This window comes from Desmodus rotundus, chromosome 4 (assembly GCF_022682495.2).
Source record: "Desmodus rotundus isolate HL8 chromosome 4, HLdesRot8A.1, whole genome shotgun sequence".
NCBI lineage: Eukaryota > Metazoa > Chordata > Mammalia > Chiroptera > Phyllostomidae > Desmodus > Desmodus rotundus.
The window spans coordinates 96,545,920-96,561,802 of NC_071390.1; the positions used below are offsets into that span (position 1 = coordinate 96,545,920).

General features: G+C 41.1%; 2 protein-coding genes across 9 annotated transcripts in view; both read right to left on the bottom strand.

Moving 5' to 3' along the window:
* LOC112317858 (sodium/hydrogen exchanger 9B2) overlaps positions 1-3,152 on the bottom strand; it is a 49,213-nt gene extending 46,061 nt beyond the window's left edge. For 2 of the 3 annotated variants that reach the window (XM_045183663.2, XM_024574954.4), the window contains exon 1: positions 1,636-3,152. The gene's annotated coding sequence lies outside the window, so the exon portion shown is untranslated. Of the gene's footprint in view, positions 1-744; positions 1,561-1,635 lie in introns of those variants that run through there. The other variant, XM_053922509.2, reaches the window with a different exon arrangement.
* Positions 3,153-3,351: 199 nt separating this feature from the next.
* The window catches only part of BDH2 (3-hydroxybutyrate dehydrogenase 2), a 28,746-nt gene continuing 16,214 nt past the window's right edge, over positions 3,352-15,883 (bottom strand). For 5 of the 6 annotated variants that reach the window (XM_045183666.2, XM_024574932.3, XM_071221265.1 and 2 more), the window contains 3 exons: positions 15,306-15,364; positions 5,873-5,965; positions 3,352-3,623 (listed from right to left, as the gene is read on the bottom strand). In XM_045183666.2, coding sequence (XP_045039601.1) covers positions 3,570-3,623; positions 5,873-5,965; positions 15,306-15,364 — 206 coding nt within the window. In that variant the 3' untranslated portion in view covers positions 3,352-3,569. The remainder of the gene's footprint in view (positions 3,624-5,872; positions 5,966-15,305; positions 15,365-15,883) is intronic. The other variant, XM_071221266.1, reaches the window with a different exon arrangement.

A 15,883-nucleotide genomic window follows, 5' to 3' on the forward strand; every position in this document is an offset into this window, starting at 1 on the left:
GCTAGAAAATGTATTGTGTGAGGAAGTCACTTTGCTCATATCATTAGTACAGCATGAATTACACTATCTAATGACTTTTTTAGACATGGTCAGATCCTTTGGATTCTGAACCACTAAAAGGCACAAACTGTCTTTGATTCATATTTGTGTCTCCTGTCCCCATGCCTGTCTGGCCCAGAGAAGACACACAGGTATTTGCTGAATCGAAATGTTTCACTCTTGATTTGGAGAGAAACAGTCGCCAGAATTTCATGAGTACTGTGTAGCAGCAATAATGTCAAGTGGAGGCCCCATTACAGGGGCAGTTGTAGTCTTTCAGTGCAAACAGAGGTTGACCTGGGTAAGAAAGGTCTCTATCTGGCGCTATCAGGAAATGGTGCCTTTCTGCTATTAATCACTAGGGCCACAAATCGTACAATAGTCCAGAGAGATAACAGGCTGATGCCTGGTATGAAAGTTAAAGAAGCCACAGACGCACTCTACGTGCGCTTTGACAGGTGGTTCCATTTTCCGGTCAGTAGGATCGGACGGTACTTGGCACCTCCGGGTGCTAACCTAGCCCACAGTAGCGGCACCCTCTGGTTGATTTCAGAACTAAAACAAAACCGCCAGAAACCCAGCCTAACTACCACCACAACAGAAACAGCTGGAGGCTCGCTCCCAGTTCTGGCCTGGCAACGCCGCCAAGGTTCCCGCGGCTGGCGCGTGTGCTTTGCATCCTCCGTGGTCTCCAGGGACACTCACCTCGCGGTCTGCGGGGCAGGCAGCCAGCTCTGCCGGCGACTACGAAACCGGCTAAAAAGCTCCGCGAGGGAGCCTCGTCCGGCCGCAGGCGCGCCGGGCCGCGGGGTTGCTCAGCGCCGCAGGCGGAGCCGGGGGCGGTGTTGCCCGCAACGGGTTGCGCTGGGCGAGAACCGCGGGGTCCGCGGCCCAGCCTTTCCGCAAAAGCGCGGGGCGGCCTTGCCACCGGGCAGCCGTCGAGTTAGCCGGGCAAACCTGGGCTGGGGTCCCCAACGCGTCCTTGCTGACTTGGGGGTCAGGCGGCGCGGGAGCGGGCCTCGCGCGCAGACCACCGGGAGGCCACTTCCCGGGACCGCGGAGCGGCCCCGGGCGTGTTTCAGTCGTTTGTTCCCGCAGGGCCGCCTCGCCACCCCCGGTGCCCGGGTGGACGCGTCCCTCCGCGGAGCTGCCGGAAAGGCCGCCCTCGGAGCGCAGAGCCAGGCGCGGAGTGAGTGGTGCTCGCAGACGCCGAGACCCGGGGGGAGACGCGCCGCGCCGGCTCGCGGGGGCCGGGAGGGAAGCCGGACGGCCGTGGCTGGTTTATGGCTCCTTACACCAACCTCTGTGTTCTCGACGTTGATGCCGCCGTTTAGTTGTGTTTTGTAATAGAGTCTTCCGTGCGCGATGGGAAGACCAAGATTCTTCCACTGACCAATTAAGCAGGGTAGAAGACTTGTTCCTCCCCGGCTACCGCCTCTTTATTGTTTTAGGTTTTAACCTTTCCATCAGCTGTTTGATTCTTTTCCCCTGTCTTCCTCTCCTCTGTATTTTGCCCCTCTGACTAAGTGTGTGCATGTGCCCCCATGTCCCTTTTGGGGTAATTTTCGTTTCCATCTGAAATAAGAAATTTCTCACCTGTTTTTCACTCCTTTAAGCAAGTGCCAGTTTTAATCACCTTTTTTCAGGCAAGAAGAACAATGTCAACTAAGAGTGTTCTCCACCAGGTAAACGCCTCCACCGGACAGAAAGCACTCACTCTTGTCTCTCAGGTCCTCCTCTGTGGAAAGAATGGATGAACCTACGTTCTGTCCAATAAGCTTTTTCAGAGCATCTAAAAGGATTATTTTCTTACACTGAACCCTTCCTCTTCTAAAGCTTGCTCAGGTTTCTAGTGACATCCAGCTTCCTCTTACCACAGGAATGAAACATACTTTTCCATTTCTTTCACTCATATGATCTTTATTGGTACATCACCTGATTTGATTACATGACTGTGGAGAACTTTGAACTACTGGGCTAGCTTTTACTTTGCTTTTATTGCTTATAATGTTTTATAGCTTATAGTTAGCTCTGAGAGAACGATGAGGCAACATTTGTTCAAGTTTGAATGCATTTTGTAGAATCATCACGTTTTTATTTGGACTTCATTTATTCACAGCTACACATATACATGTGTCCTTGCTCACAGTGTAAAGCACTCATAACATAAACTTCAGTGTTCCATACCTCACTTGATAAGAAGTTACGGCATTGTGGTTATGATACACTCAAAAGAAATGCAGGTCATTTGGCCCAATTCCCTAATTTCACAAACTGGAAAACTAAAATCCAACATAAATTCAGTGACTTGGTCTAGGTGAACTGGTAGAGTAATACCTGCTCCAGACCCCAAATTGAATCTTATCATCAATGGACTCTTTGGGAATACCACTCAAAAAATCCTTTGCTGTCAGTTTTAACTCACGTTTATTAACTGCAAAATATTCTTCCTCATTCATAAAATTTTATCTGTTCATTGTCCATTTCAATAGTTCCTTTGTTATTGTTAAAGAGAAAAGGCTAAGTATAACCACTTATTTATTGAGTAGCTACTATATATGTGCATCATACCATTTGGTCTTTTGAAATAGTAACAAGTAAAATAAAAATAAAACTCTATAACCGAAAGAACAAGAAAAAGCTTCTTTCTAATAATCTCTGATAGAATTATCATCCATAGATTTACTTAAAGTTTTCTCAAAATTTTTATTTTCTTCTCTATTTATTCCTGTTACATGGTTCATTTATATTTATTTGTCTAGAGACTATTTCCAAATTCCATGTCCTCTTGTCTGTTATCCGGGAACTTGGTGAAGGAAATCTATAATTAATTAAAGAAGTATCTCCCAAACTGACAATACTGCCAAGTTAGTTAACTATATTTATTTAGGCCCATGTCAAATATCATTGCTTATTTTAATAAGGACTTTTTAGTTAGAGCAAGAAGTTAAGTTTTGAGAAAATAGTACTTAACTGTAAATGATGATGTCCAGTAAGTACAAATACCTGCTCATTATTTTTGTTTTATGTAGCAGATCAGTAATAGTTCTGACCAAACTCCTTTTAATGTAAGTTATTGAAGCCAAACTACTTCTTACCCTTGGTATTCATTTACAAAGGTGTAAGATTTTAAACTTAGTACCCATGTACTAACCACTGCAGAACTGTATAAAATAGTTGAATATTGGGAAATAGAGGTAAAATAGAAATTAATACCTTTTTTTAAAAAAAACCTTCCTTTTTCCTTCATACTGACATTTTACTTTATATGCTTACAAATTGAAGTTTATTTTTAAAACTATCCATTTGCAGTGAGTTCATTACCTTTTATGTCACCTACAATGCTTGTAGAGGAGATTAGAAAGAGATTAATATATTTAAAGAACTGGGCTTGTGAACAATGACATCATTAGAAAGGGCTTGTTCTCATTCCTACACCATTAATAAGAAGGCGTGATGGTGAGTTCTCTCCGTGACCAGGTTCACTGTGGACAGGAAGGGCCTGCCTTCCCAGCAAGGAGACCCTGAAGTCACAAGCTCCAGCCTCCATCGATGATGACAGGATTGCCTGTCATGTAGGCGGACTGTAGCGATAAACACAAGGAGACAAACAGTTAACCAGGGTCAACACAGGTTGTCTTTCTTCAGTTCTTCTATGACACTTAACAGAGAGAATTTACGTAACTCTGAGTTAAATTCTGGATGGTTTAAAACTGCCGAGTGTTCTTGTGGTCTGGCCTCTGGCTGGTATTTTAGCACCTGCCACGTTCTAAGCAAGGTCTGTTAGCTGTTTGGTCTCAGAATAAGGAAATTAAGAAGTTAGGTGACATATGGTTATTACTTAAATTAGAGTAAAGTATAGGCTAGAATAGTACATTTTCATTTTGAAACTCAGAACTATTCTAAAATAGCTGAATTTTATGCCACTAATAAACTTTTTGAATATAATCGAGTGTGTCAGTCATAAAGTGGTCATGTCAATTACCAACCAAAATTTTTTTTCAAAGATACTGCATATACAGTTGACCAATATACACAGCCAATTGCAGGAACTGACGCACACTAAACGTATTTTAAAAATTTGTATGGCCCTGGACAGTGTGGCTCAGTTGGTTGGAACATCGTCCTGTAGACCAAAACGTCACAGGTTTGATTCCTGGTCAGGGCACACGCCCAGGCTGTGGTTCCATACCCTGTTGGGGGCGTGCACGAGAAGGCAACCAATCAACCTTTCTCTCCTTCTTGCTTCCCCTCTCTCTAAAAGCAAGGGAGAAATGTCCTGGGGTGAGGATAAAACATTTACTTTAAATTTGTATGAAAATAATTATTATAATCTATTAAACTATGAAAAACTTTATACTTGTTTTAGATATAAATCTGTGCTAAAGGAGTTAAAACAAATAACTATTTTTTCCATAGAATTTTTTCATTTTCTAAGGAATTAAAGCTAAAATGGTTCCTCGTAGTACAGTTTTAAAAATCTCTTTTCACTTAAGCATGGATAGTGAAGAGTCAAATTTGTGTTTCTAGTTTTAAATTTATCTAAAGCCTGAGACGATGGAAGAGAGAGCAAGGAAAGACATCATAATATAAGCACAGAAATTTTAAAAGTTTATTCTGTGAAAACCAATCATATAATGTAGATGAACTAGGGCTTTACTAATCACTTTACCAAAAAATGAGCCCAACTCTCCCAAGCGTTTTCACCAGGCAAGCTGTCGGTTATACTTAAGGACTCCTCTGGGCCCCTTTAAAAGCCCAAAGGTCCTTTTGTTTCATGTTTCAAGCCAAATATTTCCAAATATTTGGTAACCTAAGCTCTGGATAAACAAGGGCAATTCAACTAATCAGCTGTATCCTAAAATCAAATGAGCTCTTCTGAAGATATGCATTCAGAGAAATCACCAAGGCCAACACACTTGCTTAATTACTAATTTGTCTAACAAGTTCCCCAGCTATTAACAACTGTTGTTAATAGTTCTCTGAAGTAGTAACTGTTTTGTCACTAAAACATTTTAAACCCTGTATTTGTCACATTCACCAACCACCTGGTGTGCACCAAGTTCCTGTAAAGAGGAACTAACTGATTAGTAACACACCTCACTCCCACCTACTTACTTCCCTTTCCTTGTCTCTGCGAATACATTGTAGTCCCCCCATCATGTAACATTCAAAGACAAAACAAAGAGGGATGTTCTTGTGCTCTATGCCTTACAAACATAGTTTCTGCTTTTGCACTAGTTTACCATTTTAAAATACACAATTGCTGTTAAAGAAGAAATTGGTTCCTAAGTAGATGCAAAGTGGGAAGAGAGAGAATTCAGAATTTCCAGACATGCAAGTAGGAGTTCATAGAAAAAAAAAAGAGCCAGTGGGAGTCTTATAAACAAGGAACCAGTAAAATTAAAAACACCAAATGCCAATTTTGTGTTTCCTAGACCTAAATACAATTAAATCTGGTTAACTATCTCTCTATGTCACCTGAAACTCTTATGATTTTGGAGGCTCATTTGTTTGACTTACCCTGAACCAAGGTTACCCAAACTGCAATTTTTTGAGAGCAACTGTCTTTTATAAAATTGAAACTCTTTTTTCACTCCTCTATTTCATTTGCTCTAAGATTTAGTGACATGTAAAGTTGAATGAGGAAAAGTTGGCAGCTCAGATCCAAGTGGCCTTCTTTGAGCAAATTAAACCAGAACAGATCTCTATCTAGTAACGGCAGCATCTTAGCATATATATGCCATGCCTCTCTAAGGCAACATTTTTTGATGGGCAAATAGGGGCTGAATATGATTGAAATAATGAACTCCCTGGGAGGAGAAGCGCTTACTTCGTCAGAAGCCAAATACACACAAAGCAGGGCTATTTCTTCTGCAGTTGCAAACCTTCCAGTCCTCTGTCTCTTCAGAAAATCACTCAGCGCCTGTGACCAGAAACCATACCGGACGTCAGTGACCTGAGCTGAAGAGTGCACTCACCTGCAGTTCCTTCTGGGGGAAAAGGCAAGGTGGGTCTACAGAGGTACCACTGCCTTGGAGCCATAATCATGCACGATACAAACTATGCGAGAATGTCATTACCATCATTAACTGTGGACTAAGCAGACCACGCAGAGCTACGGTGACTGCCTACCACTCAAACTATTTTGTTATACTGTGACCTACAGACACTGTGGAAGATCAGAAAGTTGATATTAAAGAGGAGGGCCTTTTAAAGTTGTAGTAAAATACACCTAATGTGAAATTTACCAACTCAATAATCTATCTATCTATCTTTCTTTCTTTCTTTTCTTTTCTTTTCTTTCTTTATTTTTTTTTCTCTCTCTCCCTTCCTTCCTTCCTTCCTTTCTTTCTTTCATTTTTGTTCAGGTACAGTTGTCTCCCTTTCCTCCTACCCCTTCCCAACATTCCACCCACCCCCACCTCCTACCCTCAATCCTACCTGCCTTTGGCTTTGTCCATGGGTCCTTTATACATATTCCTTGATGACCCTTCCCCTATTTTCCCCCATTATCCCTCTCTCACCTCACTTCTGGTTACTGTTAGTTTGTTCTTTACTTCAGTGTCTCTGGTTATATTTTGCTCGCTTGTTTGTTTTGTTGATTAGGTTCCACTTATAGGTGAGATCATATGGTATTTGTCTTTCACCACCTGGCTTATTTCACTTAGCATAATGCTTTCCAGTTCCATCCATGCTGTTGTGAAGGGTAGGAGTTCCCTTTTCTTTTTGCTGTATAGTATTCCATTGTGTAGATGTACCATAGTTTTTGGATCTACTCATTTACTGATGGGCACTTAGGTTGCTTCCAGCACTTGGTTATTGTAAATTGTGCTGCTATGAACATTGGGATGCATAGGCTCTTTTGAATTGATGTTTCAGTAATCTTAGGGTATAATTCTAGAAGTGGAATTGCTAGTTCAAAAGGCAGTTCTATTTTTAGTTTTCTCAGAAAATTCCATACTGTTTTCCCCAGTGGCTGCACCAGTCTGCATTCCCACCAACAATGTACTAGGGTTCCCTTTTCTCCACAACCTCATCAGCACTTGTTGTTTGTTGATTTGGTTATGATGGCCATTCTTACTGGCATGAAGTGGTATTTCACTGTGGTTTTAATTTGCATCTCTCTGATGGCTAGTGATGCTAAGTATGCTTTCATATGTCTCTGATCCCTCTGTATGTTCTCCTTGGAGAAGTGTCTGTTCAGGTTCTTTGCTCATTTTTTAATTGGATTTTTTGTCCTCCTGGAGTGGAGTCGTGTGAGTTTTTTATATATTTTGGAGATCAAACCCTTTTCCAAGGTGTCATTGGCAAATATATTTTCCTATACGGTTGGTTCCCTTTTCATTGTGCTGATGTTTTCTTTAGCAGTGCAGAAGCTTTTTATTTTGATGAAGTCTCATTTATTTATTCTTTCCTTTATGTCCCTCACTCTAGGGGACATATCAGTGAAAATATTGCTGCATGGAATATCTGAGATTTTCCTCCCTATGTTCTCCTCTAGGACTTTCACAGTGTTGTGACTTATGTTTAAGTCTTTTATCCATCTTGAGTTTATTTTTGTGTATGGTGTAAATTGGTGGTTGAGTTTCATATTTGTGCATGTAGCCGTTCAGATCTCCCAACACTATTTGTAGAAGAGGCTATTATTACTCCATTTAATGCTTCTGGCTCCTTTGTCAAATATTAATTGACCATAGAGACTTGAGTTTATTTCTGGGCTCTCTATTCTGTTCCATTGATCTATGTATCTGTTCTTAAGCCCGTGCCAGGCAGTTTTGACTACAGTGGCTTTGAAATATAGTTTGAAATCAGTTATTGCAATCCCCCCTACTTTGTTCTTCTTTCTCAAAATTGCTGCAGCTATTCAGGGTCATTTATAGTTCCATATACATTTTTGAAATGTTTGTTCTATATCTGTGAAATATGTCTTTGGTATTTTGATAGGGATTGCTTTTAATCTATAAATTGCTTTGGGTAGAATGAACATTTTGATGATGCTAATTCTTCCAATCCATGAACACTGTATATGCTCCCATTTATTTGTGTCTTCCTTAATTTCTTTCTTCAGTGTTGTGCAGTTTTCAGAGTACAGGTCTTTTACCTCCTTGGTTAGGTTTATTCCTAAGTACTTTATTTTTCTTGTTGCTATATCAAATGGGATTTTTTTTCCTGATTTCTGTTTCTGATGTTTCATTGTTGGTGTACAAGAATGCCTTTGATTTCTGAGTATTGACTTTGTGTCCCACTGTTTTGCCGAATTCACTTATTAGGTTGAGTAGTTTTTTGGTGGAGTCTATAGGGTTTTCTATGTACACTATCATGTCGTCTTCAAACAGTGATAGTTTACTCCCTCCTTTCCAATTTGGATGCCTTGTATTTCTTTTTCTTGTCTGATCACTGTAGTTAAGACTTTCAATACTCTATTGAATAGAAATGGTAAAGGCAGATATACTTGTCTTGTTCTGATCTTAGTGGGAAAGCTTTTTGCCCATTGGGTATGATATTGGCTGTAGGTTTCTCATATATGGCCTTTATTATGTTGAGGTATGCTTCCTCTCCTCCTGGTTTGCTGAGTATTTTTATGATAAATGGATGCTGTACCTTATCAAATGCATTTTCTGCATCTATTGATATGATCATGTGATTTTTGTCTTTCCTTTTGTTTATGTGATATATTACATTTTTTGATTTGCTAATATTGTACCATCCTCACATCCATGGGATGAATCCCACTTGATCATGGTGTATGATCTTTTTAATGTATTGCTGGATGAGGTTTGCCAATACTTTGTTGAGGATTTTAGCATCTCTACTCATCAGCGATATTGGCCTGTGGTTTTCTTTCTTTGTTGTGTCTTTATCTGGTTTTAGGATTAGGATGATGCTGGCCTCATAAACAGTTTGGGAGTCTTCCTTCTTGGATTTTTTGGAATAGTTTGAGAAGGGTAGGGGTTAGCTCTTCCTTAAATGTTTTGTAAAATTCTCCTGTGAAACCATGCTATAGGGAACCATTCCATGTGGCATGGGGAATGTAGCCCAGCCCCCACTTGGAAAGGTCAGTGGAGAGCGACGTCTGGCACACAGGACCCACGCTCACAGATCGGCTGTCCTATGGGAAATCAGGCCTGCATTATACGTAGGCTGCTTTGAGACTTGCTCTTGCTAAAACTCCCTCACCCTGAGCTGAAGTAGCAAATGCTTACTTCATATCTCTGAAGTAACTTCCTGAAGTCTGTGGTAACTCTCCCAAGGTAACCAGACCAATTACTCTTATCGTTCCCTTGCATTTGCAACATTTTTCCTTGTTAATCTGTAGGAAGTAACCAGTAACATCCTTTCTGTTGCTATCTGTAAAAAGTAATTTCCTAAAGCAAATCTAAGCATAATGAATGAGAACCTTCTTTGATGTATGCTATTAGAAAGCCAATAAAAGCCTGTCAAGGCAAGGGTCGAGGCGCTGTCCTCTTGAGAGAGTGGCTGTGCTGTCCCTTTTCCTCCACAGGACTTCGGTGGTCCATGTGAATTTGTCTCACCTCATCCACAATGCCGTGGACTCTGCTGGCCAGAGTCCGCATCACCATGTGGTCCAGGGTTTTTCTGTGCTGGGGATTTGTGATAACTGCTTTGATTTCACTAGCTGTTATTGGTCTGTTCAGGCTTTCTGCTTCTTTTTGATTCAGTTTTGGAAGATTATGTGTTTTTAGAAATTTATCCATTTCACCCAGGTTTTCAAATTTCTTGGCATATAGTCGTTTGTAGTAATTTCTTACAATCCTTTGTATTTCTGTGGATCAGTTGTAATCTCTCCCCTTTCATTTTTGACTTTATTTATTTGGGTCCTCTCTCTTTTTTCTTGATGAGTCTGCTTAAAGGCTTGTCGATTTTGTTTATCTTTTCAAAGAACAGCTCCCGGATTTATTGATCCTTTGAATTGTTCTTTTAGTCTCTATGTCATTTAATTTTGCTCTGTTCTTGGTTATTTCCTTCCTTCTACTCACTCTGGGCTGTCTTTGGTGTTGTTCCTCCAGTTCTTGTAGGTGTAGGGTTAGATTGTTTATTTGAAATGTTTCTATCTTTTTAAGGTAGGCCTGTGCCACTATGAACTTCCCTCTCAGGACTGCCTTCACTGTGTCCCATAAGTTTTGGAGTTCTGTGTGTTCATTTTCTTTTGTTTCCAGAAACTTTTTGATTTCTTCATTGATCTCATTATTAACCCATTCATTGTTTAATAGCATGCTATTCAATCTCCTTGAATTTGAGTGTTTTTGAGTTTTTTCCTTGAGGTTGGTTTCTAGGTTCAGGCCTTTGTGGTCTGAGCAAATGGTTGACACGATTTCTATTTTCTTGAATTTGTTGAGGCTTGTTTTGTGTCCTATTAGGTGGTCTATCTTTGAAAATGTTCCATGTGCATTTGAAAAGAATGTGTATTTAGCTTCTTTGGGATGAAAGGCTCTCTATATACCAGTTAAGTCCATTTGATCTAGGGCATTGTTTAACGCCACAATATCCTTGTTGATATTTTGTTTGGAAGATGTATCCATTATTGACAGTGGGGTGTTAAACTCCCCTAGTAGAAGTGTGTGGCTGTCAATATCTTTCTTGAAGTCTTCCAAGATTTTCCTTATACATTTGGGTGCTCCTATGTTGGGTACGTATATGCTTATAATATTTGTGTTTTCTTGATAAATTCTTCTCTTGAGTATTATGAAGTATTCTTCTGTGGCTCTTTTCATGGCCTTTGTTTTGAATCTATTTTGTTTGATATAAGTATTGCTACACCAGCTTTTTTCTTTTTTTGCTGTCCATTTGCTTGGAATAATTTTTTCTAACTCTTCATTTTCAGGCTGTGTGAGTCTTTTTTTCCAAGGTGGGTCTCTTGTAGGCAGCATATGTGTGGGTCATGTTTTCTTATCCATTCAGCTTCCCTATGTCTTTGGATTGGAGCATTTAATCCATTAACATTTAAGGTTATTATTGAGAGGTACTTATTCACTTTTCTCCCTTCATACCTGTGCTCCTCTCTCTCTTGCACTCTTTTTCTTCCTCTTCTTAAAGCAGTCCCTTTAACATATCTTACAGTGCCAGTTTCATGGAGGTGTGTTCTTCCCGACTTCTTTTGTCTGGGAAGCGCCTTATTTGGCCTTTTATTTTAATTGAGAGCCTTGCTGGGTAGAGTAGTCTCGGTTGCAGGCCTTTGGTTTTCATTACTTGGAATATTTCATGCCATTCCCTTCTGGCTTGGGGCATTTCCATTGAGAAGTCAGCTGCTAGCCTTATTGGGGCTCCCTTGTATTTTACCTCCTGTTTCTCACTTGCTGCCTTTAAGATTCTCTCTTTGTCTTTAAAACTTGGCATTTTAATTATGATGTGCCTTGGAGTGGGCTTTTTTGGGTTCATCTTGACTGGGACCCTCAGTGCTTCCTGAATTTGTGTGGCTTTTCTCTTCTTCAGGTTCGGGAGGTTTGCTGTCATTATTTTTTTCATACAAGTTTCCTATCCCTTTCTCCTTTTCTTCTCCTTCTGGTATTCCTATGATTTGAATGTTGTTGAGTTTCATGTTGTCTTGCAGTTCCCTTAAGCTAGCTTCATATTTTTTGAGTCTTTTTTTGTGCAGCTGCTGTACCTGGGTATTTCTTTCTACCTCGTCTTCTAGCTCACTAATTCGTTCCTCTTCTTCATCCAGCCTGATTGTAATTCCTTCTAGTGTATTTTTTATTTCAGATATTTTATTCTCCATTTCTTCCTGACTCTTGTTTATACTTTCTATTTCCTTTTTCATACTGTTGTAGTTCCCACTCAATTCCTTGTAGTTGTCTTTGCGTTCCTTGAGCATCCTTATAGCCATTCTTTTGAATTCTATTTCTGATAGTTTTCTTCCTCAATTTCATTTAGCCCTTTTACTGAGGATTCTTCCATTCCTTTTGACTGCTGGTTCTTTCCTTGCTTCCCCATTTTAGGTGACTCTTTTTGCTTGTTTCTGAGATTCCACATGCTCTGCTTTGTCAGCTGGCTTTGTAGGGTGAACTTTTGTGGTAGGGTTTCTGTGGGTCTCAGTGGTGTGGTGTCTTTGATTTCCTTGTTTGGATGCTCTAGGGTTGCCCTTCCTTCTGTTTTTGTGGGCTCTCTTGTTGTACTTGGGCTTTACCTGTTGGCGGCTCTTTTGTTGGTGGGCTCTCCCTTCCAGTAGGTTTCCTGGTGTTTACAACTTCCACCTTGTCTTATATGCTGTTGTACAGGTGTTGGTTGTTAACAAAGCAATATTACCACACCGCCAAACCAATGCCAGCAAAAAAACCCCACCCAAAAACAAAAAACCCTCTATCATGTCAGCAGTCTCTACCGCAATAGAACTAACATTAACAAATGTGAAGAGGGATTGAAATATTATATGATATGATGAAAGGAATATGGGATGACTAGAAGAGGGGAAAATGTTGTGTGGTAAGAGAGAGGAGAATTGATAAGAGTTGGGATAGAACTGAGGCGAAGAAAGGGAGAGAGCAAAATTTACAACATAAGTAAAACATGAAAGGGTGATGGGAGCAATGGGGTAAGAAGAGGGAAGAGTACACCATGAGTTTTGAAGTAAAATTGAAAAGGTACTGGACCAACGGGAGCAAAATTGCAGAAAACCCACAGCAGGGTCCATAGCAATGTCAGTTGAATGAAATTAATAGAGGTGGAATGGAGATACGAATATTGGAGAAAAGCGAAAAGTGAGTATGAGAGGTCTACAATAAAGAAAAATGATTTTGAGAGGATGGGGGAAGCAAACTAGTATAAGTGAGGAGTAAAGCCCAGGTTGAGAGAGGGGAAAAAAGAAAGAGAGAGAGAAAAGGGGGAGAGAGAAAATAATGAGATAAAATTTCTTACTCAAGTGATTAGGGACAGGGCAAAGGCTAAATGGAGTAAGAGAGTGGGAGAGTATTCTATGGGATTTAAAGCACTAACAAGGAGAGAACTGATAGGAGATCCTTTGGAGAAGTACAGAAATAACTGTGATATTTCACCCAACTAGCCACTTTTTATAAAAGGTGAGAAATACATAAGACTCTTATTAGAAGGGAAAAAGAATGTGAACTGACTTTAGAAAGCAGAGCGCTAAATGTGAGGCTGGAGGGTGAAATACAGTGAGAGTAAGGGAGAGAGACTCAGTGCGGTGTGTGAGAGAATAAAGTTGACCACAACAGTGATAAAGCTCAGGAAGATGGTGAAATGGATAAAGACCAGGGAAGGGTGCTGTGTGGGATCTGGAATAACAATAATATGATAAGAAATATATAATCTGAATAAGAAGAATAAAAAGTAAAAGACCAAGAGTAGTGTGTTACTGGAGTACAAGTGAAGTGAAAGAAGAAAAATTAAAATGCAATATGAGAGGGAGAATAAAGAAAACCAATCAAACAATGATTTCAAACAAACAAAACAACAACAAAACCCCCCCTAATTAAATAGAAGATAAATAAAAAATAAAAAATAAAAAGAAAATAAAATTCAAGTTCTGAAGGGTAGTAAAGTGAAATTCGTCTCAGCTGTTGGTGTTCGCCATCTGACTGCTTTCTGGATCTGTCTTTGGTCTTCTCTCAGCTCCGGTCTTACTGCCTTTCACTTGGAAAAACAAAAAATCCTCCTGCTGACTTCCAACTTGCTAAGCGGGTTTTGCTGGTCTTCCTGGATGCTGCAGGCAGAGGGGGTTGGGCTCCGTTTTTTTCCTTTCCTGTGATTCCTCCAGGATGGGGGCTCAGTCTGGGCTACAATAATCTCAGGTGCCCAGTTTCCAGCCCACACCCTCAGAGCGCTGTGCGGCCTGCACTGTCCACTCTGCACATACGCACCAGGCCAGTGCCTCTAATCCACCTCGTTGTGCAACCCTTTGATTAGTTTGTGAGGTGCACTGAGTGGGAGCAAATTGCACTCCTCTTCCTCCCTCTTTGTTGGCCTGGGTGCTGTACACGCTAAGTCCCTTCGGCTCAGTTCAGTCCCCCTGTTGAATAAGTCTCTGGGCTCTGCTGCCTCTCCAAGCCCCTGCTGCTCCCCTTTGATCAATCTGTGTGGTATCCTGAGTGGGAGCAAATCACGTCCCACTACTCCCTCTTCATTGGCCCGGTGGTGGCCACTGAGTATGAGAGCTCCTTGCGCGGTGGCTGAGAGCCTCTTTTGAGCGAATTCCCCTCGGTTGCGGATGGCCATTCCTAACAAGCACCTGGCTTTCCGCCAGACCAACTCTCTGACCAATCCACAGTCTATCTGGGTCACAGCCAGTCGAAGTCCATCTCTTCTCCCATCTCCAGGTGTCACCCGGCTCCCCAATTTCTCTGGCACTGTCCTGGCCATTGACCACTGTCCCAGCTGGGGTATGCTGCTGGCTGTGTGTCTCTTACTGTGTCTTTACACCCCCATCGACTTTAAGCATCCAGGTCTCTCCTGGCTCAGGTCTGTGACTTCCCCATTCCGGGAAGGGTGGGAGCTGCTAAGTTACAATCCCTGACCTGGCTTTCCTCTGAAGCTCCTGCCATAGCCGTGATCTCTGGCTCAGGGCCTGGGGATGTTCCTGTTGGCCTGCAAAATCTCCTTACTGTCCGTTTCTAAGCAACCTCAACAACATTTGGCTTCCAAGCTTCATATCCTGAACTATTATTCTTAGCAGTACTGCATACAGGAGTTATTCAGTTCATGCTTGTGATTATTGGCAAAACTGCCATAGTATAGAAGAAATAGCATAACTCTGGATTTGAATGGTCCAAGGACATCCTGGTTCTGTTATACATTACCTTTGTGACCTTGGGCATGTTGCATCTCAACCATTTTTAAACATTAAAAAAAAAACCTCACCTGAGGATATGTTCATTGATTTTAAAGGGAGAAGGGAGAAACAGGGAGGGAGAGAGAGACATCGATCAGTTGCCTCCCCTGTGCTCCCCGACTGGGGATCGAACCTGCAACCTAGGTATGTGCACTGAGCAGGGATCAGACATGCAACCATTTGGTGCACAGAATGATGCTCTAAACACCTGAGCCACCTGGCCAGTGTTCATCTTAACCATTTTTAAGTGTACAGTTCAGTAGTGAGTACAGTCACCCTGTTGTGAACCAATCTCCGGACCTCTCTTCAGCTTGCCAAACCCATCGAACATCAACTCCCCGCTCAGCCCCAGGCACCCACCAACCTACTTTCTGACTCTGAACTTGTCTGCTTCAGGCAAGGGAGAGGGCGTTATCTCACCAGAAGATTTAAACACATTTAAAAGAATAGATGCACCTACCTCTTCAGGATTTGGCCTGGCTTGTATTCTTTCTTGTAGAGATGGGGTATCAACTGTTCCTAAATCAAAGGGAGACATTCAGTTTCGTTACTTGCTTTAACTGAAAAAAGAATTTGACAATTAAACTTCCTTCCCATGTGATATGACAATCAGTGAAATCCTTCTCCATGACTTCCTCTACCTGCCTACCTTTTTATTTAATAGGCTTATAACCTCTTTAATAACATTTCTATGACTTTTAAAACACAGACTATAGTTCTTTGTGATGTTAGGCAAAGACTCTGGGTGAATAGCCCAGCATTCCCAATATATACGAGTATATACAGGATCCAGCAGAAGTAATGCCTGCTTGAGTGTGGTCGGTAGGGTAATAAAATGGGTGTAACAATTTATAGCTGTAATTTGAACATTTCACCTAAAATGTCATGTGTTGTGCTTGAGTGTGATATTGTTTTGTTACAGAATTACATGCTTATGATTTTGTAATAAAAAAGGGGTGCTATTTGCGCTGGACCCTGTATTTCAGTCACATTACGTTAACACGATACTTTATGGATTTTAACCACTTTTGCATGTAT